Here is a 27,110-nt window from a genome sequence, read left to right on the forward strand (position 1 = left end):
GCGTCATCCCGATATTCAAGAGTCTCATTACCATTCCTTATTGAAGATTAACCAGGAATTCTTTGTAACTTCATAAGGCACATTTTGATCACATCACGCTTGGCATTTGACCTTGATCCATAGTAATAATCTCATTCACTGTCGGTCAATTTCAGTGGCGGCAGTTCAGAACATGTTTAGCATATAAAGAGTTCATTGACAAACCCGAAATGACTACAAATTCGCCATTGAATATTACGATGTACTTCTAATACCAAGTTGGAGTACCGTATACTTCCAACAATAGTGATTCATTCACAGGATTAATTCTAACTCGAGCGATGGCCGAGTGGTTCCAAGAAATGAAATAAAACCAATGTACCCGCTCATTCGGGTGTGCTTAGGTGGACGATAGACAAATAAAAATGAATGGTCCACCTCGGTAAACTTAGCAGATGACCACGACCCTTTTTGTTATCGAAGGGGAAATCCTTTTTACGGACAGCCCCCCGGGTCTTCACCCGGGAGAGTGTGGGACTCCTGGCACCTAATATACCAGCCTACCAACTAAAACCCCTCCGTGCGCACTTCTTGCCATTTTGAGGGCATCATGGGATCGCAGGCATTTCACCACGCATTGGACCACGACCCCTAACTGAAACATGGATGTCCTTAGAACCACATAAAAAAAATATAATAGATAAACCACAATAACTATTCAAACCCATATCCTAAGCTTGATTCTATTAATACAGTAACTCTGCGTAAAAATCTCTCATCACACCATCTGGGTTAGTTAATTAGTTAGCCACAAATACAGACTCAATTTTAACGTTAGTATTTTCTGTAGTGAGCTTTAAATCAACATTTATAATTCCAACGCAGAGAAAAGTCAATGTTTCAATTATCTTTTATATATTTATGCAGCGATAAGATCAGTAAATAAACAAAGGAGATATTTTAAGATAATAACGGTAATGAGACGAAAGGGCATTACATTACAAACTTCATGAGATACACATAATTAATTGCAATGATTAATGCGAGCACAGCCGGGGTATCAAACGACCTCTTAAACTTGTGGTCAAAGCAACTTATTAATAACTAGCTATGCCCGCGACTTCGTCCGCGTGGAATAGTTATTTTGGGCATCATTGAAGCCCTCAAGCATGAATAATTTTCCCCGTTTTTTTTTCATATTTTCCATTATTTCTTTGCTTCTTATAGTTGCAGCGTGATGTTATATAGCCTAAAGCCTTCCTCGATAAATGGTCTATTCAAAGCAAAAAGATTCATCAGAGAGATTTTTTAATTCAAACCAGTAGTTCCTGAGATTAGCGCGTTCAAACAAACAAACAAACTCTTCAGCTTTATAATATTAGTTACAGATTCAGAAAGGCAACCGTCGATTGTGAATACTTTGGCAAATAACAGCACAGGCCAGTTTTTATACACGAAGGACTCTCAGACGGGGGACTCTCACTGACACCTTAGCATTTGTACCTTAACCATAACACATACATTAAATCACGTTTTTGCCCGGAGGGGTACTAAGAGATCACATGTTTTCACTTGCCACGATCCCTGCATAGTTTATTCGCTTCATCCACATTGCTAACTCTCTTCATGCAAGTTCGTCGAGTTCGGGTAGTTTAGACCTGACCCTTTGCAAAAACGTCTCTGATTCGATCAAGTTACGTTAGTCTAGGCCTTCCCGCTCTATAGGTCTCCATAATTTTATCACGGTAGGTACATATCCATACATATCTAGTTACCAAAATTTGCAAGTCCAGAAAGTGAGAACGTAAAATGGCATAAAAATCAGAGAAAGAAAAAAGCAAGATATTTTTTCAAAATTATAACAGTACTAGCTATTATTTTGTCCCTGTCTTTATCCACTAAAACTGTTTTTGTTTGCCTTGGATCTTACGTACGTCAAAATACATTTGTAAATACCAACTAATATTTTAAATGCGAAAGTAAGTTTGTTACCCCTTCATGCGTTATCTGCTGAACTAATCTTCATGTATATTAGTCTCTGGAGAGGGACATATGGTACTTTTCATACTGGTTAAAAATGTGGGATTCCGGATGTCCCGTGGGATTTGCGAAAATCCTTTATTCTTCTTTTGTGGGTAGCCTTAAATTCACTAGGGCGGATAAAAGCCAGTAAAAATCAAACTACTCGTATATGTATGTGGATGAAGCGAAGGAAGTATGCAGAGATCGTGGCAAGTGGAAAGATGTAGTCTCTGCCTACACCTCAGGGAAAGAGGGGTGATCTTATGTATGTATGTATGTAAGAATGAAACTATGGATTTTCGTACAAAAACAATAAGACGTCGCATACGAACGTTTCGCGTTGCGATACGGCACTTCTCGGTAACCGTATTTTGATAAGATAAATTTATCGCTCCCTTTATCGTCTCCACGGATCGAGGTAATCTGACAGAAGACAATGCCGCGTCATTCGCAAATAATTATTTAGACAATAGCAGCTTTACATTTGATAATAGAGACAAAAAAAAAATAAAGCAACTTTAAAACTTTAGTTCGTTTATAGGAAAGCTAGCTTTTACCCGCGGCTTCGCGCGAATATAGCGCCACCTACAAAAGAGTACAGGTTTTTTTTTTTTAAATCCCACCGGAACTTTACGGGAAACGTACCCCATGTCCTTCTGCAGATTACGATTATTCAAGAAGATACATATGGTCACGTCTATATCCCTTGCGGGGTGGACAGAGCCAAAAGTTTTTAAAAGACTGAATGGCCACGTTTAAAATTTGGCTTAATGAAAGAATTGAGATTCAAATAGGGACAGGTTGCTAGCCAATCGTCTAAAAAAGAATCCCAAGTTTGTAAGCCTATCCCTTAGTCGCCTTTTACGACATCCATGGGAAAGAGATGGAGTGGTCCTATTCTTTTTTGTATTGGTGCCGGGAACCACACGGCAATTCAAGAAGATTAAGCAGCATACATACATAAAATCACGCCTCTTTTCAATTAAGCAGCATATGACGAGTAAAGGGCTAACGAACAAACTTACTTTCGCATTCATAATATTAGTTGGTATAATACAAGAATGGAAGAGTCTCATAACACTACTAGAGTAAGCTCGCGTTGAAAAATCCCGTTTAATTCCCGCGGGAACTCTGGGGAGTCCTCTCTTAGTGCATCCCTAGACCAAATAAGGAACTTACACGCAAAATTTTCAACCCAGTGGTTCGGTCAAAAAATATAGCTGTATCGCTTTTTAATTTCGACGTAAAACACTCACACTACAGAGACTACACGTACTGAATCAAAATATTTAATGTTAAAAGTTTTTGTCCTGTATTTATGAGTATACTAACACACTAATTGTTTTAATTGTCCAATAATTTAACCCACATAACAACAGTCGGTTCAAAACAACAAATTGGTGTAATTCACCGAGTGGGCGTCATCAAGGCTCGCCTTTCGAATAGTTGAAACATGTCATAAATTAGAATATGACTGCCAGGGGAATGCTGTACATTTTGTTTACTTACAGTTTTAATTACATAATATACATATGGTCACGTCTATATCCCTTGCGGGGTAGACAGAGCCAACAGTCTTGAAAAGACTGAATGGCAACGTTTAAAATTTGGCTTAATGAAAGAATTGAGATTCAAATAGGGATAGGTTGCTCGCCCATCGCCTAAAATGCTTCAAAACGTCCAGTTATTTCTACCACACAGCATTTGTATAAAAAAGGAATTAGTTTCGGAGCAACGGTACGTTTCGTTTGTTTACTAACATGGCTCCGTTGGGGAGGAAGCGCGGCGCGGCTGGAACATGTCCAGGTTACAAAAATAGTGTGCGAATATTTCGCAATTGTACCGTAACACGCCCGGACGAGAATATCTGGTGCTCGAGAAAATGCTACTGTTTTCACTCGACATTTCCATTGCCTTTTGTAGAATTTACACATGTAAAATTACGCCTTTTTCCCTCTTCCTACTACTATTATAAAGGCGAAAGTTTGTATGGATGTTTGTTACTCTTTCACGCAAAAACTACTGAACCGATTACCATGAAATTTGGTATGTAGGTAGCTGAAGACCCAGAATAACACATAGGCTACTTTTTATCCCAGAGTTCCCGCGGGATTGATAGGGTTTCCATGCGGACGAAGTCGCGGGCGGCCTCTAGTTGTACATACATATAAACACGTCTACTCTTACGTGGTAGACAGTGCCAACATCATTTAAAAGGGCCACCTGGTATACCTGGTATCTCAATTCTATCATTAAGCCAAAAAAGCTGAGCGTGGCCTATCAGTCTTTTCAAGACTGTTGGCTCTGTCTACCCCACAAGGGATATGTATGGGATATGTTAGACGTGACCATATGTATGTATGTATGTGTGGGGACGTTAAGCTGTTTGGCTTTACGATATGATTGACTTTCAAATAGTGACAGGAATAATAGACTTTCTCATCTGTATGTTTTGTATTTTTGATTATCTATACTACTCGTAATATTATAAAGCTGAAGAGTTTGTTTGTTTGAACGCGCTAATCTCAGGAAGGCTTTAGGCTATATAACATCACGCTGCAACTATTAGGAGCGAAGAAATAATGGTAAATGTGAAAAACAACGAGGGAAATTATTCATCCTTGAGGGCTTGAATGATGCTCAAAATAACTATTCTACGCGGATAAAGTCGCGGCCACAGCTAGTCCCTAAATAATAGGAGATAAGGAAAGTACATGGATTGGCCCCATACTCCCTTATTCGCAGATGTTGAAAGTCAATAGTCTTATTTTCTCTCTCTTTCGAGCCATGTCGTAGAAAGTACCAAAGATATAAAACCGGAGAATGGATAAGACATAAGTTTTATCAATCTTAGTGTAACCCTAGAATGTAAGCATTAAAACTGAATAAGAATTTATGCCCTTCTAGTCGTTATGCAACTACTTAGATCACTGGACCATGGAGGCGGTTTAATGTTATAATTAAGCCAATAATTAGGTAAATGAAGAAACCAACGGGTGAACGTATTTTTTTTTCAGTTTATATTTCAATTTTACGTCACTTAAAATTAGTGACAAGTAAATTAAGTGCATCCGCGGGTGTTATAATAGGCTATGCATTTATTACGGGCGATGCCGTGGCAAACTTCAGTACCGATTTTGATGAAATTTGGTACACAGATAGAACAGAATTTCAGGAATGATTTGGGTTACATTTTTCTGGAATTTTCCACGGAAACAAAACCTCGCGAGAAAGCTAGTGTGTCCTTTCAAGACTATTAGCTCTGTCTACCCCGCAAGGAATATAGACGTGATTAGATTCATTTGTGAAGATATTTCATTCGAACGGAACCACACGGCATCGTAGGGTTACTTGCTACTTGATATGCCGTTCGCATCTATACTAATATTATAAATTTGAAGAGTTTGTTAGAACGCGCTAATCTCAGGAACTACTGGTTCTAATTGAATAATTATTTTTTGCGTTGAAAAGATCATTTATCGAGGAAGGCTTTAGGCTATACAACATCACGCTGCAACTATAAGGAGCAAAGAAATAATGGAATATGTGAAAAATACGGGGAAAATTATTCATCCTTGAGGGCTTCAATGATGCCTAAAATAATAATTCCACACGGACGAAGTCGCGGGCACAGCTAGTGTAATATATATGTAAATAACCAAAGTATAACTATACAAATTACATGCCACAGCTGAGCAAGATGGTAGTGTTATTATGTAAAACGAGAGGAGAGCATGTTAAATGTGCCTTAGCGTGACCGTTAGCTCAGTCAGGTCAGTCGACCCCGCCGCAATGGTCTTCTTCGTCGTTACCTTTTCCCACTCTCTACGCGGGGTCGGCACAGTTTGTTAGATTTTTCCAATTACTTCTGTCAATTGCCATCTCACTGGTCACCCCCTTTCTCCTCATACTATCCTTTACGCCGTCCATCCATCTCTTCTCATCATCACCCCGCCGCACAGGTATCCCAAATATGTGTGAAAATAAGTTTATTTGTTTGTTACCACTTTTCTACTGAATAAATCTTCTTGATATATATACATGAATATCACGTTTATATAATGATGTCTTAAGAAGGACATAATGTAGCCTTTATCCCGGTAAAAACTATAGTTCCCGTGGGATTTGCGAAGAACTGGTATTCTTTTGTAGGTGGCGCTAAATTTCTCGCTTTTTGTTGGTGGCGTTAAATTCTTCGCTTTTTGTTGGTGGCGCTAATTTTCTTTCTTTTTGTAGGTGGCGCTAAATTTCTCGCTTTTTGTAGGTGGCGCTAAATTCTTTGCTTTTTCTAGGTGGTGCGTATTTCGTCGCTTTGTAGAGGGCGTCTAATTCGTCTCTTTTTGAAAATGGCGCTTAATTCACGCGGTATTGACTTGATGTTATCAACGCCCAACCCCAAATATTAGGTCTAAATATTAAAGGCATGTAGACTCCTTGTGTGGTCTAGCGTTACTAAGATCTAATTTCCCGAAATTCCCGACGGAACGGTAATAAACGGTACGTTTCCTTTTAGACGAGTAGTGAAACTGGCATCTCTTTTTTTAATGAAGTTTATATAATGAAGGAGAAACATATAATCTAATAAAAAATAGTAGCACAGTAATAATTAACACTCCTTATAAAAAAATATATTATACTTTCGAAACCGCATGAAAGCGGTGAAAGGAATTTGAGCGATTTCTGAAAAATATACTAAATATAATTTTAAAGTAGGTACTTATCTCACGAATTATTTGCAACCGTTCGTGTTTGGTTTTCTTTCTTTTCTTTACATAGGTATTATGGCTTCCACCCGATTTGCAGAGATACGAAGTTACATTATACGATTTGAAAGGTTTGGTTGTGTTATTAGGAACACAAACGGGTTGGTACTACCTCCACTTTTTCACTTTGAACCCAATGGCAAACACCCAGAGGCCATGTTGGATAATTAAGCGATAATTCATTAAAACGAAATATAATAGTTAAACAAATAAAATAGGAAAAAATAGTCAATCCTACTGATAATAAACACAAACAGAGCGAAACGAAGGATCCTCAGTTCGAATCCCGAGCGTTTACCTTGAATGGTCAACACAGCGCGTTGAATACTATAATTTTAATTGAAATAATGCGTGCGCGCAATGCACGTCCGGCTGTGACGTCACAAACAAAGAATCTTTTGAAGTGAAACAAGGAAGGCAGATGCATTAAAATAAACATAATAATATGTGCTTATGAAGGTACTGTGTGGAGGCCAGAGACGTATAAAATACTAGGCGACCTCCGCTAAATACCTTCTACATACGTTGTTTTGACACATAACATTGGCTCTGTCTACCCCGTAACGGGTCCCCGTATCACGTCTTTATACGGGTCATTAATTGATTCATTTACTATATATATATACGACAAACAAAAATATATAGGTACCTAATTGCCAAACTTAAAAAGCTGCAGTTTTAAGTACTTAATTTATTTGACGTCAACCAATGTTGCGAAACTAAAAGATATGACAATTATTAAGTGATGTTCAAAATGTCCTATAATAATAAATAAAAATTTAAAATTACAATTTGATAATATTAGATAATTTATCGGCAACCCTCTGTGCTGTAGGTCTGTCTCTGTGACATTCAACATTACCTTTTGCATTATCATTATTAACTGTGTGTCATAGTGAAGTTTCAAAAAGTAGAAATTTTGAAGTTACATTATTATGACGTTACATTTTTATAGATACGTCCAAATTTATGTTTTATTAACATTGCATGTGATTTATTTCTTTTATAACTTTGTACTTAATCTTTTAACTATGTAAATTTCTGTGCAATAAAGATATTACAAACAAACATATTGAGATCGATATTATGTAGGTAATACCAATAGAATAAATACTACAAATCTATGTATACTAACATTATAAATCTCAAGGATATAATGAAAAGCAAATAATACAGTATTGCAATCAAAAGGAAGATATTTAATACCTACATACTATCAATAATGACTGATGGATGTCAAACTTGGGCTGCCACCAAAAGAAACTCAAACAATCTAAAAACATGCCAAAGAAGCATAGAGAGGAGCATGCTAGGACACAACCTGCAGCATAGAAAACAAGAAAAAGTAGAAGATATTAATATAAAGGTGAAAACACTGAAGTGGTGATGGACAGGCCACATGATGCGTGACAAAGTGCTGAAGTGGTCACAACTGATCACAGACTGGACCCCAAGATGTGGAACAATTAGAAGGAGAGGTCAACATAGAAGGAGATGGGCAGATAGTATATGACACACCGCAGGTGCCTTGTGGGTGAGGCTCACAAGGGACCGGAAAAAGTGGAAAGATCTGGAGGAGGCCTTTGTGTCTAAAGGATATGCTGATGGATACTGATGTGTTTTTATTATATATGTTGTATATGTGTAATTGTAAATCAGTAAGTCAGCAATAAAAAAGGTTTTTGAAATTGAAAGTATAAATCTGAAGAGTTTGTTTGTTTGTTTGAACGCGCTAATTTCAGGAACAGCTGGTTCGAATTGAAAAATTATTTTTGTGTCGAATAGACCATTTATCGAGAAAGGCATAACATCACGCTGCAACTATTAGGAGTGAAGAGATAATGGAAAATGTGAAAAAAACAACACAACATTATTCATCCTTGAGGGCTTCAATGATGCCCAAAATAACTATTCCACGCGGACAAAGTCATGGGCACAGCTAGATGATTTATATATCTCAATCCAAGAATTAGCCATCCCGCTTAACATAAATTATACATCTTGTATTATTTCTTTATCTTAATTTAAAGTATATATCACTTTTATATTTTATATACTTGGATCACTCTTTTGGTCTTACATAGCAGTAGAAAACAGAAGATATTCCCCAAAATAATGTTGCTTGGCACATGATAGATTGTAATGGTTTTGTGTTATTTATTGGCAAGATTACATACAAATTAACTATATCTACTGAACAGGAATAACAAAAGGATTAAATTTAAATAAACAAATATTGATAAGAAGAACTAGGTAGGTATATGTTTTTAATTAAAATGTTACTTATATTACCATTTGTGAACACAAGCAAATAAACAAAATAAAAACAAATCCTTTGTTTCCTTGAGCAAGTACCAAAAATAACCTCTATAACTGTCACAGATAATATAATATCTGTCACACACAACAAGTTTTGTTATTATCATGAATATCTGATAGCTACTGTACTAAGTTCGACATCGAACAACTTTCAGAACTTATTAGAGTAAACATAATACACAAACAAAAATATTTATTAAGGTAATTAAACTTGGATAATTCAAATACAATTAAATCAGTGACTTACTGGTTCAAAAGGTCTCAGCTACGTTTATTTTCAATGTAAATTCGTATTTAGGTTCGGCCATCGGGGATCGGCACACTAATCACTTTCAGAAAAGTGTTACGCTGACTGCCCTAGGTGAATGCACGGAGTAAATTTAGAAAAACATTCGCGAAAACACTAATTGGTACCACATCACACACTAACAATACCACCCACGTAGATTACAACATGATGTGAAGCGAAGTACGAAAATAAAAACATTTTGCTTATAAATTCATAGTAAAACACGCTGAAAGTAGCCACGGAATTAGATAATTATTATAATAAAGATCTCAATAAATGACTATCATTTGGTCCGAGTGTCAATCTCTTAAAACTATAGAAAAAAATGAACAAATCTGAACAATCGTCATTGTTAAAAAATATATAAAATTACTGACCTGCAAATTAAAAATTGAAACTAAAACCAATCCACTCCTTTTGCGACCATTGCTAAAAACTAACAAGAGAGGAGAGGAAAAGTCTCAAAGTAATCAGAGATGACAGCATATGTCAGTTTCTTTTTTTTACAGTCGTTGAATAGGCATAAGCCATTGTTGTTTAGGTCATAGACTACCACTTTTTCTGCCGAATACATATAATGGTAAATTACAATTTACCTTAAATAAATTGTTGTGTATCTAGTTAGTATACCCTCTCGACCGAGGTCCACGCATGTGCATAATCCAGAAAGAATTTGATATGTTTAAGTGACCAATTTGTATACATAAGCATCTATCCCGATCATCATTTCTCAAGTGCTTTAAAAATTCCTTGTCGAATGATTCACGAGATTTTTACACTTGACTTAATAATCTGATCAAAGGAGTTCTTTCAAAGGTCAAATCAAACAACCTGTAGGCAACCTTCTTGGTATACGCCAAGGAGTTTGTTCGGAAGTTTCAAATGTTCTTTAGTGAAGTACCCTTCACTCTCTTTTATTTTACTAAACAGTATGTCGGTTCGATCCAAGATACACATCCCATACGTCGTCAAATTGCTCATATTCGTCAAATACATAAATTTCGTTCTTCCTTTGTCCTTCCAAAAATTGTAGAAAGTTGAAAAAGAAAACCTAGCCAACCCAACTTTAAAGAAAAGCCTATGATCTTGGTTCCCTCTGCGTTATGAGATTAGAAGCTCTCAATATCTAGGGCATTTATTTTGACTAATGTTTGAAAAATAACTTCATACTACCTTGGTTTTATTCGTTTATTTACTCACAATTTAACAAAATAATCTTGTGTCGACAAATCAAAGCAATAGATCATAAGATAGCTTAATTTCTATATCCTGTACATATTGTTATGTATATTTATTTTTAAATGCAAAATATTGGTCCATGTACAGTTTGTGCCATAGAGGTTTGTTCCCTCTATGGTTTGTGCTTACTTCCACCAAAAGTAGGCAATATATATCAAAACGAAATAGGTACTTACACAAACGATTAATTTAAAATATTTACATAAAATAACAATTAAAATAAAAACAAATCTCGTAACAAAAGAAAATATATCATAAGGATAATACCTACTACTTTTGAAATTGTAGCTTTAGCATGTGCTGATTGCGCCACACCTCAGTTTATAAATTTTAATTTCAAAGTAAGCGTTATTTTATAGGTAAATAACAATATATTAAAATAGCTGAATATGAAATTTTATAGTTGAATTAAAATAGGTACCTTGGAAAATAAAATAAATAACAGTGACTTCGACATAAATTTATGACGCAAATTCCACACAAAAAAATTGCTTAGATTTAGCTGTTTTCATAAAAACAAAAAAAAGATTGTCAGGTCTATTCCCAGCCCTGTGGTTCTAAACTATTCTCTATGACAACTCAATTTTCAGTTTAAACATCCAAATTTACGGTTATTTTGTTCCTTTTACATTTTGTCTCAAAAAAGGGTAATTCGACGACAATTTTCAAGGAATATGTGATCTAAAAACGCTAATTTCATTTAAACAGCTTCACTCTACATTGAGGTTGGCAACACTAACTTTCTCATGTAAAAGCTACAATTTACAAAGTGCATTACTATTCAAATTATAAATTAAAATAAGAAAAATGGAATTTCAAGGGAATGTACTTGCCAATTAAATGAACAATCATAACATGGTGTTTACACACACAATATACAACAACGATACAATTACAAACTTGTATAAACTGCTTAGAAACGTATCTTTTACATATAATATATTTTTTTTATAGCGGGTAAACCATAGATTTTATGATATGGGGGAATCATTTATATGGTTGTTCTTATCATTACTACTAAAACACTCGTTTACATCGGTTTTTTGTTTACTATTTTATTTTGCTCTTTATTTTAATTCAAAACTTAAAAAGAAGGATAGACCACACTAAAAATTGATTAAATTCAATTTCAATTAATGCCATTTCTGTGATTTTTTTTATGTCGTTTTACCTCTTTTTAAGTTTTTGATTTGAAATTAATAAATGTCAAAGGTACATGTATATATTTTTACGAAATGCTGCATGCAGCAAGCTAATTATTTCCTTTAAAAGCCGTACAATTTTACTCCTGGCGTCCATGTTTATCCAGTTATATAATATGAACGTTTGCATTAACAAATATAATATGCAAATTCTTGTCAATAGACAGCTAGGCATAAATATATTACTTTTATGTTATGGAAAATTTATCCCATAGAAATCATAACAATATTAAACCATAGAAATGGCGAGTATTTTATGGTGAACATGACGTCGCAACTGATAGTTGTTACCGCCATAAGGCCCAAGTTCCACGAAAGCGGAAAGGAAAGGAAGGATCCATTATCACTGAAGCTAAGCGGCGTGAAGATGTGGAAATAACGAAAACTGATTGGGCATATTCCAAACATATCACATTTAGCCTCCACTTCTCACCGCTTTGGTGGAAACCGGGACAAAAATTTTCGTATTGCTTCTCAATTCTCAATATGGCATTTCTATTGTTTTCTATTATTCTGACTTCTATTTCTTGTCAATTTAATTATTCAGTGTACAAAAATCGACTTTATAACAATGGTACAATAACAAATGGCAACCGTTGGCTAAAAAGCGCGGAGTCCACTAATGACCAGCATTATGTATTTCGGTTACAAAAAATATTTCATATATATATATGTATATTTACTTTTGTATATCTGTCAAATGATTTGACTATCAATGTAAAAATATATTGATTTTACATAATACACACTTTCACTAACCTATGCTATATAAATATAAATTTTCCTTGGAGACCTCGCTCGCGTGAGAATTGTGAAAAATCTAGCGTTAATCTACATTTTGTTAAGTGAGGGACAGAATTGGTTACAGTGAAATCTTTAAACATAGTCTAAGTGGGCGATATTTTCTTGTTCTATCAATATCGGTTTCTCTAAACTTGTTGATATAAAAATACTATTCTATTTATTTCACGTAATTAACTAGTCAACCTATTAACTAGAGGAAAGCGAGAGGAAATATGTTAAAACAATATATGTATATAGGTACTTACAATATGTAACAAAAACCCTGTTCGATCCGAAAACGACATATTTCAAAAACAAGGAAGGATTGGAAGAAATAAATAAGGTTATAATTTTTTGACAACGCCGCCTCTATGGCTGCTTGTGCTGCAGACGAGCGACAAAGTCAGCACGTTAGTGTTGTCATAATATGGCATCCTCACCGTCTAAAATGTAACATTATATTTTTTTATATCTCTTTTAAATTATCCTCTGACGGAAATTGGTAAAAAAAACGTACATATGCCTCCTAAAACGACCTTCGTGGATCGGACAAGGTTTTACTTACATATCGACGTCAACTTTCATCCGAGAACCATTATAATTTGTTGTATAGTCTGTATACTTGGTTATTTTGAAACTGACGCGCAAAATGACACGAACATCAAGGCAATGAACAAAGCTGTAGTATATAATGTAGGCAATCTAGTCCTGCTAGATTGTATATAATAACATGTGACCCTGTATTGTATATTATAAAGGCTTTTTACCTTAATTTTTGTTGTTCTCGTCAAATCTCCTCACTTAGCATACCATAACCATAGATTTTGGAACATTAAAAGACTATAGAAGCGCCAAGTATTGGTGGATATGACCTCGCAACTGATGTTTCAGACATCATCTTTTATATTGCATCTCAATTATGAGATTTATTTGACAGCTTTAGAACTGCACAGAAAATTGCAAGACGAATGAAGATAAATTCCTATAATTTCAAGTACTACTTATATGGTACTTCTATTGTCTCATATTATTCTATTTCAATGGTGATGTTAGACATTTGGAACATTAACAAAATTTGAATAGTATTTACCATGCTGGTAGAAATACAAATTGAAAATAAAAATATCATACTTCATGACAAGATATCAGTTTACATAGAATCCACACAGTGCTAATTTTAGAAGCCTCATATTAATTTTAAACAATAAGATATACACATATAAAGCCTTATAAGTTTTAAATGGCATTTCTACACTGATTTCATGTTAGCAGAATTCGGTTAGATAAAATTAAGAGGAAACCATCACAGTAATTTGTTTTGAACAGCTCATCTTGCAAAATAAAATATTTTTTTTATTACTGATTTACATAAAACATGTCTCGTATTGTTTATTTAAATACGAGATATAAACGTTTCCTACTAACAAAAAAAAAATCATTTGACGACACTCAACCGACTTCAAAACGTAAATTGAAAAATAAATACTTGTTTTTTTTTTTTTTCATTTTACGTCGTCAAATAATTCGCGCTTTGAAGTCGATATTCCACGTGTACTACTTAAAATCCCTCCTCTGTATAATTTCGTGTAATACCGTGTTCGTGTCGAGGTCGCTGTCGTCGCTTATCGGCCATTTTGGATCGGCCTCTAGGAGCGGTTCGGATTTGCCGTCACCAACTTTAGCCCGATTCCTGATGACTTCGAAGTTCTCATCTACGGCGCTGACTGTACCTGCCACGGCCTTTATAACAAGCACCTTGTGGACTATGTGGCCGATGATACCCAGCAAGCAAACGGCGAGACCGACTACGTTGATAGAACTCAATTTGTCCCCACCAACTTTTACAGCTAAGACTAGTATGCACATTTCCTGAAAAAAAAAAACAAACATTAACATAAATAACTTGGTCCGGCGAAAATGCTGCAGTGCAGTTTGTTCCGTTGCTTGTTCTACACATGCACTTCGGAAGCGGTAGGAGATATATTAGTGTTTATTTTAAAATACAGTATCGTTGGGTTAGTATCCCGTTACACACGTTTCGAACTTACTTCGAGGCTAACTCTATCTGTGTGATTGGTCCCGTATATATTATTTATTTATTTATCGATAGGTAGGTACTTATTAATACTAAGTATCGAGAGTTTTGACAGTTAGTTGCAAGAGTCAATAATAACGATACTATCATTAATCCTATCGATTCTATTGTTTTTACTCAACTATCGATAGACTATCGATACTGGAATATCGATTAGCAACACTACCATAAATAAACCAGCAATAGACAGCGGAGACTGGATGTGTACGTGACGACGAGGAACTCGCTGATTTCCATCGCGAACGCTATGGTGGCGCCGACGGTGACCCTCAGGATGATAGGCAGAAGCTCGCTGCATTAGAAACGGGGGTAGACAGCGGCTTATTACCTTAAATATACCAGCAATGGACAGCGTGAGACTAGATGTGTACGTGACGACGAGGAACTCGCTGATTTCCATCGCGAACGCTATGGTGGCGCCGACGGTGACCCTCAGGATGGTAGGCAGAAGCTCGCCGCATTAGAAACAGGGGTAGACAGCGGCTTATTACCTTAAATATACCAGCAATGGACAGCGTGAGACTAGATGTGTACGTGACGACGAGGAACTCGCTGATTTCCATCGCGAACGCTATGGTGGCGCCGACGGTGACCCTCAGGACGGTAGGCAGAAGCTCGCCGCATTAGAAACGGGGGTAGACAGCGGCTTATTACCTTAAATATACCAGCAATGGACAGCGTGAGACTAGATGTGTACGTGACGACGAGGAACTCGCTGATTTCCATCGCGAACGCTATGGTGGCGCCGACGGTAACTCTCAGGATGGTAGGCAGAAGCTCCCTGCATTAGAAACGGGGGTAGACAGCGGCTTATTACCTTAAATATACCAGCAATGGACAGCGTGAGACTAGATGTGTACGTGACGACGAGGAACTCGCTGATTTCCATCGCGAACGCTATGGTGGCGCCGACGGTAACCCTCAGGACGGTAGGCAGAAGCTCGCCGCATTAGTAACAGGGGTAGACAGCGGCTTATTACCTTAAATATACCAGCAATGGACAGCGTGAGACTAGATGTGTACGTGACGACGAGGAACTCGCTGATTTCCATCGCGAACGCTATGGTGGCGCCGACGGTGACCCTCAGGACGGTAGGCAGAAGCTCGCTGTATTAGAAACAGGGGTAAACAGCGGCTTATTACCTTAAATATACCAGCAATGGACAGCGTGAGACTAGATGTGTACGTGACAACGAGGAACTCGCTGAGTTCCATCGCGAACGCTATGGTGGCGCCGACGGTGACCCTCAGGACGGTAGGCAGAAGCTCGCCGCATTAGAAACGGGGGTAGACAGCGGCTTATTACCTTAAATATACCAGCAATGGACAGCGTGAGACTAGATGTGTACGTGACGACGAGGAACTCGCTGATTTCCATCGCGAAAGCTATGGTGGCGCCGACGGTGACCTTCAGAATGGTAGGCAGAAGCTCGCCATGATCAAGGCTTTGGAGGTAGTAAAAACAAGTCATGCCTGAAAGAGGAATTAAAAAAAAATTAAGATCCACCCATTGAGCCAGCTGAACGTGGCATTTCATTGAACTGCCGGCTCTGTCTACCCCGTGAGGGATAAAGACGAAATTATATGTTGTATGTAAGACGTTTTTTTTAAAAGGAATTTTTAATCTTTGATTGGGTGAGTCAGGTTTCTCCACGAAGCGACTCCCGTCTGACCTCCGCATCCTTTGCAGGGGAATCTAACACGTATTGAATCATGGTTTCACATTCAGTTTCTCTCATTTCTCGTTACCGTGGATGTCGTAAAAGGAGACTAAGGAATGGGCTTGGGATTCATCTTTTGGGCGATGGGCTAGCAACCTGTCACTATTAGAATCTCAATTCTATCATTAAGCCGAACAGCCGAACGTGGCCTATCTGTCTTTTCAAGACTGTTGGCTCTGTCTACCTCGCAAGGGATATAGACGTGATTGTTTGTATGTATGTATGTATATATAATAACGATAGAAACAGCCTGTAAAGTAGGTTCTGCAGCTATATAATTTCTCATAATTTTGTTTAATGAAGTATAAATAAATTTGATATGTTACGGACGGGATTACTGTCCTTGAACGAATCGTGGGCAGATTATGGAGATTAAGGCACACACACAAACAGCCATACATAATTAAATTGACACGAGGAGGCTCAAAACAAGAAAATCAATGAAGTTACATTTATTCTATAGTTACGATATCATCTGAAATTTATGTTTATTTTGTAAGTAGGTACTAGCTTTTGCCTGCGTCTTCCGTCTGCGCGGTGTCCATAAAAACATTCATCTTTTAATCCCTTTGTTCCACTTTTCGCAAATTAAATTAATCCAGTTCTTCCTCACGGTCAACTCTATCTTTTTACCAAATTTTATCAAAACCGATTCTGTGATTTAGACGGGAACGCTTAACAGAGAGACATAGTTACTTTTGTATTTTATAAGTAGTCAAGACTGTTGGCTCTGTCTACCCAGCAAGGGATATAGACGTGATTATAATATGTATGTATGTATGTAAGGATTATACTTATTAGCTTTTCCCCAGTCCTAATTTCGCTTCTGTGGAAATTCCCAGAATAAATGTGCTCATGCCAAAAATGCTTCGTCGAATAACACTTTTCTATGATTCAGTTTAACAACAATTTTGAACGAGCTGCACGAGCAGCGAGCGACCAGTGTACTATAACGATAGTTATTTTAATCATACCTGTGAAAATATAACAACATTTGAAAAGATTGAACCGCTTCCAATCGATATCCTCCTTTTTTGAAGTGGGTTAAATTTCTGAAACCTTCTCCTAAGTATTACAAACACTTTCCTGAAAACCGCATCAAAATACGTTCAGCGAAACGCGAGATAATAGCGGACAAACATACACACATACAAACATACATACATTATTTTTTGAAATCGGCAAAAAACCAAATTAAATGAAGTCATTTTCTTAAGGTGGTATGGTTTACCTTCAAACATGACCATAAAAGGCAACAGCGAGGCGAACATCCAGGGCTGGACATGAAACACCATGTCGACAGGATTGTGGAGCCCCAGCTTGGACTTCTGCATCAGGAGCTGCGCGAAGGTCCAACGGAGACCGGCCGCGAATGACGCCAACAATAGGAAGTTGAAGCCATGCAGGTTGAACTGAGTAGCTTTGTACGTGAACATGATTAGCCCAGACGATATCATGAACACTATGCCGACGAGAGACCAGGACTGGAAAGAGATACAATCGTTTGTTTAAATAAATATAAATATAAATAAATATATACGGGACAAATTACACTGATTGAGTTAGCCTCGAAGTAAGTTCGAAACTTGTGTTACGAGATACTAACTCAACGATACTATATTTTATAATAAATACTTATATAGATCCATGACCCAGGACAATCAGAAAAAGATCTTTTCTCATCATGCCTTGTCCGGGATTCGAACCCGGGACCTCCGGTGTCACAGACAAGCGTACTACCGCTGAGCCACAGAGGCCGTCAAAATACTCAAGAATAATTCAAATCTTCTTATATATAAAATTCTCGTGTCACAATGTTTGTCTCCGTACCGTACTCCTCGGAAACGGCTTTACCGATTTTAACCAAATTTTGCATGCATATTCAGTACCTAGGTCTGAGAATCGGCTAACATCTATTTTTCATACCTCTTATTGATAAGGGTTGTCCACACTTGACATTTTTTTTTACTCAGAAATATTGATATTTCTAACCTTGTGAATTTTTTTTTATTCGTTTTTACTTATAGAGTAGGTTTTGAATTCGTCTCGTTTGTATTTTTTTTTTCAAATTTCAAATTCAAAATTTTTATTCATTATTATAGGATACTTCATATCGCTTAATAATTGTCAATACTTTTGGTTTAACAACATTGGTTGACGTCAAATAAATTACTTAAAACTAAGTTTGCTGCCGCTTCCAAGGCGTCAGTGCAGAAGAAGCGGTAGCAAACTGTACTGCAGCATTTTCTTCAACAACGTCAACTTTACAAATATCCAAACTTAGAATAGAATGTGGAAGAGAGAATACATAGGTATTCTACATTGTTCTGATTAATATGAGATTTTTATCCTACTACTATTATAAAGGCGAAAGTTTGTATGGATGTATGGATGTTTGTTACTCTTTCACGCAAAAACTACTGAACCGATTACCATGAAATTTGGTATGTAGGTAGCTGAAGACCCAGAATAACACATAGGCTACTTTTTATCCCAGAGTTCCCGCGGGATTGATAGGGTTTCCATGCGGACGAAGTCGCGGGCGGCCTCTAGTAATATATATTTTTTTTATGGATTTGTATTGATATGTATACATACATACATACATACATAATCACGCCTCTTTCCAGGAGGGGTAGGCAGAGACAACATCTTTACACTTGCCACGCTCCCCGCATACTTCTCCCGCTTCGACCACATTCATAACTCTCTTCAAGCAAGCTCGTCGGTTTCGGGTTAGTACTCTTGACCTGATATTTTACTAAAATGTCTCCGATTTGATCAAGATACGTTCATCTAGGCAGGGCCGTCTTTAAACTATTTGAGGCCCTGGGCACATTAGGATCATGGGGCCCCTATGACTTTGAGAAAACACTATTTAGTTATAATAGATAAAGAAATTAGACAAAGTAGGATCTAATTTATTTTTATTTAGGTACTAACTATAAAATATAAGGAAATATAAAAAAATATTTACAAAAGTAAATCGCTTAGCATAAATCCTTAGATAAATTCTATGTTGATTGCAAAGGTTCTTTCTAGATTTAAGATGAGCAAAATCGTTAATCACTTCTTCAAAATCTATGGTATTGAGGATATCACATTCTATGGACATCAGCGACAAGCTAGTTAATCTCTCCTGAAGCATTGTACTTCTTAATTCATTTTTTATTCGTTTCGTAGTTATGACGTCCAAATAAGTTTATATAAGACATAAACCACACCGCATCAAATTGTATTGTTTTAATTGTATTCTTATACCTACATATAGGTATTTAAATTAACCAAATTATACTAATATCGGAAAACCTCATTTTTTAGCGAGAGTGAAGTACTTATACCCTGTTTATAGTTGTTTTTAATAATTTGATCTTTTTACGGATATCAAATCTGAAATCGATGTAACTTTGCAACGACGAACAATATTTTATTTCAATAACTTTAAAAATTGTTAATAATCTTAAGAATAGACACACAACACAAAAGTACCTGTTAAACACTCAAGCATTTTCCGAAAGTCTTAACTGAAAACAATGGTCTCTTACCTACTCAATGTTTTTATGTCTAGTGCAATAAAATTGTTTGATGAATGAATTAATTTATTTTGAATAGTTTAAAACATACATACAGCCACATATTTAGCTAACATAATTGTTTATACCAATAGATATTTTCTGTTTCGCATCACTGAACCATCTTTCAAAAAGTTCAAGCTGTGTTGTACAAGGTATAGCTATGTGCATGCAGCAAACTAAAGCGAATAAGCGTAGGTATTGTAGTAAGTCACTATTAACAGTTTTTCAAAATTAATGTTTTTCTGTAATCTGGCAGGAACTAGGGGGCCCCATTCGATCGCGGGGCCCTGGGCACGTGCCCATAGTGCCCAGTGGGGAAGAGGGGCCTGCATCTAGGCCTTCCCACTCCAACAGTCCTTTGTATATTTGCTTAGTCAACCTAGTCTTAGGTACATTTTCTTAAAAAATGTTTTTAACATCATTTTACTTGCTTTATTACAAAGATTTTACGTAGAAATGCTTATCACAGATTTATTATCTCAAACATCCAAAAACATCAAATGAAATTTGACTTCTTAGGCTTAATCGTGATAAACAAATAAATTTTACATAATATTTATCTAGAAACCTTTAGCAATATTCTCCTAAAAACTGTGTGTTTTTAATAATATCTAAACCTACTAAACTAAAGTTATGGTTTTAGATAAAGTGACTGCCCCAGTTGTAAGCCTGAAAAGGTGCTTAGAGAAATCACTTACAAAATATGCTGTCTTTATATGCCCTATGTATTTCAAGGCTGTTGGCTCTGTCTACCCCGCAAGGGATATAGACGTGACCATATGTATGTATGTATATGCCCGATTGAGTGGAAAAGACAAAAGACCGCGAGTATAAATCCAAGCTAATATTATAAACGTAAAGTAAATTTGTTTGTTTCCTACCTCTTCAAGCATTATCTACTGAACCAATACTTTTGAAATTTCGCGTAATTAAGACGACTGGGGAAGGACATAAGTTCATTCATCCCGGTAAAAACTATAGCTACCGCGAGTTTAGCGAAAAATCTGTATTCTTATTTAGGTGGCGCTAAAATCGCGCGGGTGAATCAATGCGGTTAAAAAAAGCTTAAAAAACAAAACTTTGATATCAAAACGCTGTGCTAAGAAACAAAAAAATGGGTGAATATTTTGTTTCAAATCTAATTTCAAAATTTTATTCATTATTATGGGTAACTTAAACATCACTTAATAATTGTCATATCTTTTGGTTTCAAAACATTGGTTGATGTCAAAAAAATAACTTTAACATATATTTACTGGTACTTTTAGCGAAAATAAGACATATTATCTCAACGACAGATCGTCTGGAATTAATGGATTCTAAGAATATTCTGTTGTTGTTATCGACACCTACGCCCTTCATTTGTAACCCTTTGACCGCCGTGGATACATATAGGTAGGTGAATAAATATACATACATACCTATAATCACGTCTATATCCCTTGCAGGGTAGACAGAGCCAACAGTCTTGAAAATACTGATATGCCACGTTCAGCTGTTTGGCTTAATAATAGCATTGAGATTTAAATAATGACAGATTGCTTACGCATAGCCTAAAAGAAGAATACCAAGTTTGTAAGTCTATCCGTCAGTCGCCTTTTACGACATCCACGGGAACGAGATGGAGTGGTCCCATTCATTTTTTTATTGGTGCCGGGAACCACGCGGCATGTGAATAAATTAACATAAAAGTATATGGGATAAAACAGATTGAGGTACCTACGCAGTTTTGGGAACCCCAAAAGCCATAGCCCCAAAGTGAGAGGTGCTTTTCTCTTCGGCCTAGATAGTGTTAATCCCGGTTACATTTCAACATCTCCGGAGAAAAGCCCCGGGTCCACTTTTTGACCATGAATTGGTTGACTCCCGTCTGACCTCCGCAACCTGAACCATTATGAAAATGAAAAACTGCACCTAGATAAATGTGCATTTCACTTAGTCGCCTCTTACTATATCCATGGGAAAGATGAAATTCCATTAAAACACGGCACCTGGTGATTTTACTATATCCTGTTAGAACAAAAGCAGTATTTAAATCTCAGCTCCAGTTCTCAGCCATACCTACAGCCGAACGTGGTGGAACGTGGCTCTGTTTACCCCGCAAGGGATAAAGATGTGATTATATGTATCTTTATATGTAAGTATTCGAATCTATAAACATAAAAATAATCTATCACACTTCAATGCAACGGCAAAAAGAAGCAAAGCCAAGGTTAATTATAAAAATAACAATTAGCCTTTAGCCTTTACCATCATAAGTGGGAATTCGCTTAGCTGCACTGCAATGAATTGATAATAAGAAGATGAGCTATTCGGAACTTAAACTAGATCAGCATAAAATATAAATTCGCTCGAGCAAATAACTATCAACAAGTTACCTACTGTTCTTGTACCTTCGTCACAGAGTTATTAAGATAATTTATCTTAGAAACCTTTTCTAGCGAGGTTGGTGTCTATAAGAATTCTGTATCTAAAAAGCGGGACCCTTTTGCTAAACTCAAGCCTTTTTATTGCCGCTATAACAAAAAATATCTACAAATATAACAAAAAAAAAATAATAAATTGCGGGTAATTTTTAAGTAAATTTTGTTCGATTTTCATAAACAGATTAGAACATGTATATTTAGGTGATTATATTGTATAGATCCCTTCGTGTTTACTTGGCTGGTTTCTTTTACATTTTATCATCAAAATGGTACAGGTTCTCTCTCAATAGGTACTTACACTGATATACAAGCTTCTGAGCGGGACTTCGCTACTATGGCAATATCCAGAACAAAAGTATCACAATTACGCCTGAAGATTTTATCTGTCTCTGTGTCAAATATCATAAAAATCGTTCCAGTAGAGAGCTTGCAAAAAATAAATATATTTTCTCTTCAATATAGTAGTATATACCTACATTATATACTCGTATGCATTGTAGGTGATCCTGTCTTTTCAATATATCTTCCTCATCCTGGTCAATATATCTCCTTCCTCTTGGCTGTAGAGAGAAAACCCAAGGTACGCTCTTGACTAATAACCACAAGGCGAATGTACAGTCCAGAGAATGTCAAGTTACCTTGCACGGAACTCTATGACGCGGTAATAAAGGCGAATTTGTGAATTTTTGTACTATATATGTATACTATGTATAATATACTAGCTGTGCCCGCGACTTCGTCCGCGTGGAATAGTTATTATGGGCATCATTGAAGCCCTCAAGGATGAATAATTTTCCTCATTTTTCTTTCACATTTTCCATTAATTCTTTGCTCCTCATAGTTGCAGCGTTATGTTATATAGCCTACAGCCTTCCTCGATAAATGGTCTATTCAACGCAAAAAGACTCAATTCGGGCGAGTAGTTCCTTAGATTAGCGCGTTCAAACAAACAAACAAACTCTTCAGCTTTATAATATCAGTATACTAAGAAAACAAAATATTTAAATGTTGAGTTACTCGTGAAATCGCTTTACACACCTGACTTTTAAAATTGTTTTTGTCGAGGTAAAAAAACAATAGCATTTACACGCTTCGCTCCACATCATTAGCCAAGGATTTTACCTTATAACATTTGGATGATAGCAAGATGCTCGGAACGCGGAATCATTTCTTAAGGAAGTATTGACGAAAGTTCTGGAAAATACTAAATAAGACAGAAGAGGAGATAAATGATCAAATGACTGAAGCACTGTATTATAATTGATTACACAAATAAAAATATTTTCCAAAAAAAAATTCTGATATTTTTTGCTAACCAAACATGCAGATATGTATGCCAGCTAACTTTGCCTGTTAAATATAATAAATAATTAAATATAAATGAAGAAGGTTGCCTACAGTTTCAAGTATATTTCTATTAGTTTTTATTATTGTTTGCCAATGACTAATTAGTTCTACATTCATTCATGTTTTTTAATGTAGACAATGTGCATTCGTCCAAGATTTAGATTTAAGAGATCTATATTTGTTAATTGACGTCCGGTGAAAATGCTGCAGTGTACTTTGTTCTATACATGCGCTTTGGAAGCGGTAGTAGTTATAATTAGATTTTAGTGATGTGCCGTCAATAAGTGATACCTTGTATCCAATTTTGAAAATAAATCTATTCTATTCTAATAATAAAAGGAAGTCACAATTGACTTGAAACTTGAAACTCTGTCATGAGCGTAAAAAGGGTCGACTGAGCAGCGCCCACGCAGTTAGATGGTTGGTGACACCAGAATTTAGAATTACATTAACAGAATAGTCTGTTCGCCCTGTAACTACGCCTACGAATAACGATAAAGATACATAATGTCTGAGTCGAATGCTATCTCTACTTATCCCAACTATAATAATAAGTGCGAAATAATTTTATTTGTTTGTATGTTACCTCTACAATGGCTATCTACAGAATGAATCTTTTTTAAATTTCGAAAAAAAAAAACACCACCGGACTAAGTCGCGTAATATGTGATAAATGTATATTGTTTATAAAAAAGTCAGTTTGAATTATTAAGAGCTTAACAACTGCAAAAACCATTCATTTCATCCATTCTCATATTGATTTCTACTCAAGCATATTGCCTAACGCTTTTGTTGTTGAAAAAAAAAAAAACAAGAAACACATCTCACCTTTTTCTCCAATCCAAGTAGAATAGCGAAGCCCAGGATGAATATGATTGTGGTTGACTTGGTCATGGTGTACAAGGATATCGTCACAAGCTGTAGGCCCCAACTGGAGAAGCCAACATCGATACCGCTGGCCAGGCCGGTGGGAGCCACGGACCTGAGACTGGTGATGAACGGCAGCATTAGCTGGGAAACGCCGGTGATGAAGTATAGCACCGTCCGGACGAGGACCGATAGCATCCATTTAACCACAAGGTGGTACATCACCACTGTTAGCGGGTAGGAGAACTCCTAAAAAGAATTTTTTTGAGTTAGTTGTAATGTAGCTAGTCATGTCTACTATATCCCTTACGGGATAGACAGAGCCAAACGTCCCAAATTGGCTCAACGGCTTTATGATGGAATTGAGATTCGTATAGTGACAGCCAATTGTCTACAGGAGGAATCTCAAGCTTATAAACCTATCCCTTAGTCGCTGTTTACTACATACATGGTAAAGATATGGAGTGTTTTTATTATATAGTGCCGCAAATCACATGCCATAATTATATGCATGGGATTATTAGTCTTATCAGAATCTTATCTCAAAGCCACTGTTAAAGTAGGTAACCATTAAAAGGTGCCATATTTTCGGCACTAAAGAATAGGACCACTCCATATATTTGCCATGGATATTGTAAAAGACGATTAAGGGAAAGGCTAATAAACTTGGGATTCCTCTTGTGGGTGATGGACTTACAAACGGCCACTATTTAAATATCAATTCTTTTGTTTAGTTCATAGTATATTTTCCAATTGGGATTTCTTATATTCAACCAAAATATATTATTTATATATGTATGTATAAAAATAAAAAACCAATACACACATAAAAACAACCTATATACATAAATTAATTGATTTCAGAAGTAGATATGTCGACAAAAGCAATTAAATTTAATTGTTATCTGTTGAAATGTTTATGGTGCAAGATAAACTAATCTTTTAACATCCAATGATAACAATAGCATACTATACTATATATATTTATCATACCTCTTACAGGTTAAACAGTGTTAGTTAAACCTACATGACTGATTTTTTTAACTAATATTATTACATACATACATATGGTCACGTCTATATCCCTTTTTTGGGTAGACATAGCTATTAGTCTTAAAAAGACTGATAGGCAACATTCAGCTGTCTGGCTTAATGATAGAATTGAGATTCAAATAGTGCCAGAACTAGCCCCTCGCTTAAAAGAACATTCCCAAGTTTATAAGCCTATCCCTTAGTCGCCTTTTACGACATCTATAGGAACAAGATGGAGTGGTCCTATACTTTTTTTATTGGTTCCAGGAACCTTTCTAAGCTTTTCTCTCATTACTTGATAAACATCATGTTATTCTATGCTACCCGAGAAAAATGTTAGCTTAAATTTGAGTGGAATGAAATTATCATCTTGTAACCACCAACTTGATTTATTGTCTTCACAGTCCCATAACCCTTTACTACGACCAAAACTTAAAATCACAAACTAAGCCTCTTAATGTTTACAGAAACAAAAAATAGAGGAAAACAGGCTAGTACACTGATAAGGATTCTTTACCTTCAACAGCCATCCCTGGTAGAAGGTCAGCCCAATAGACAGTGAGAAGTAAAGAAGTATTAATCCTAGAGATAAAAGGCTCTTCTGCACGCAAATTTCAGACCATTTTCCTTTTGGTTTAGTTGTAAACACGTCTTCGTCAGCGTCGCCACTAAGCGGCAGCTGCTCATATTTTGCGCCTGGCATTTCGAGCGCAGGGCGATCGTACTCTTTTTATTATGTCACCTTGTTGCATAGCAGCTACCAATAATGTCTTATGTGTTACAAACGGCCAGCAGGAATTTATTTTTGTAATATTTATTGTAGCGACCTAACGACCCGACCGAAATGTACCAGTTTGTCAGCACTTCTGCCAAACGCAAACGCCAACGCCAAGATACAAATACGTCAGTCAGTGCTGTCTTCTTACGACTTTGACGTATTTCAATTTTGCCAACCGTAGTTAACAATGTTGCCAGCAATTAATAACATGCGTTTTATATTTGCAAGCAACTACCTAATAGGAAGTGGTCTCCAAAGATATAGCCCTTTCAATGTTCGTTACCAAGAGTTTTACGGAGTGTAACAAAACAAGGCATATTTGACACCTTAATTAGGATACCCTAAGATATGACCTTATCCACTCTGTCTATCTATCTCTTTAGCTTTCCGAAGTGATACAAAAAGAGTTGATGAGACATTTAAACGGGAATGAATTACCAGGCAGGACCATTTTCTGAAATTTTTCTGAATATTAACATTACATAGTTTGATTACCTACTAACCGATCCTCTTATTGTGAGGAAACGTACTTTATAAGGCAAATATAATGTAGCCCAATCCAATTGTAGTGTCGGTGGTCGTATTGGTACAGTGTCCACTTAAAATGCGTGTGGCTCAAAAGGCACAGGTTCGAATCCCACCCGGGCCATGTACTAATTTCTATTTTCGAAGT

At 36.3% G+C, this 27,110-nt stretch overlaps 2 protein-coding genes across 2 annotated transcripts in view; both read right to left on the reverse strand.

The window, feature by feature from the left end:
• The window catches only part of LOC106142306 (F-actin-monooxygenase Mical), a 59,114-nt gene extending 49,249 nt beyond the window's left edge, over positions 1–9,865 (reverse strand). Inside the window, exon 1 of the mRNA XM_060953702.1 lies at positions 9,750–9,865. The gene's annotated coding sequence lies outside the window, so the exon portion shown is untranslated. The remainder of the gene's footprint in view (positions 1–9,749) is intronic.
• Positions 9,866–10,546: 681 nt separating this feature from the next.
• LOC106142313 (solute carrier family 35 member C2) lies at positions 10,547–26,551 on the reverse strand. The gene is made up of 5 exons (XM_013344032.2): positions 26,177–26,551; positions 24,589–24,876; positions 17,644–17,896; positions 15,998–16,164; positions 10,547–14,465 (listed from the first exon to the last, which is right to left on the reverse strand). Exons 1-5 carry the CDS (start codon positions 26,360–26,362, stop codon positions 14,151–14,153), a joined length of 1,209 nt encoding a protein of 402 aa, XP_013199486.1. The 5' UTR covers positions 26,363–26,551; the 3' UTR covers positions 10,547–14,150.
• Positions 26,552–27,110: the final 559 nt, after the last annotated feature.

Source organism: Amyelois transitella, chromosome Z (genome assembly GCF_032362555.1).
Source record: "Amyelois transitella isolate CPQ chromosome Z, ilAmyTran1.1, whole genome shotgun sequence".
Lineage (NCBI taxonomy): Eukaryota > Metazoa > Arthropoda > Insecta > Lepidoptera > Pyralidae > Amyelois > Amyelois transitella.

Bases quoted from the DNA above. Each gene is read 5' to 3' on its own strand.
- LOC106142313 (XM_013344032.2), bottom strand. From the start codon at position 26,362: ATGCCAGGCGCAAAATATGAGCAGCTGCCGCTTAGTGGCGACGCTGAC. The intron at 17,897-24,588 runs GTGAGATGTGTT...ATCTCTTTCCAG, and splicing joins TACTTGGATTGGAGAAAAAG to TCCTGGTCTCTCGTCGGCAT. The intron at 16,165-17,643 runs GTAAACCATACC...TTCCTCTTTCAG, and splicing joins TTTTATGGTCATGTTTGAAG to GCATGACTTGTTTTTACTAC.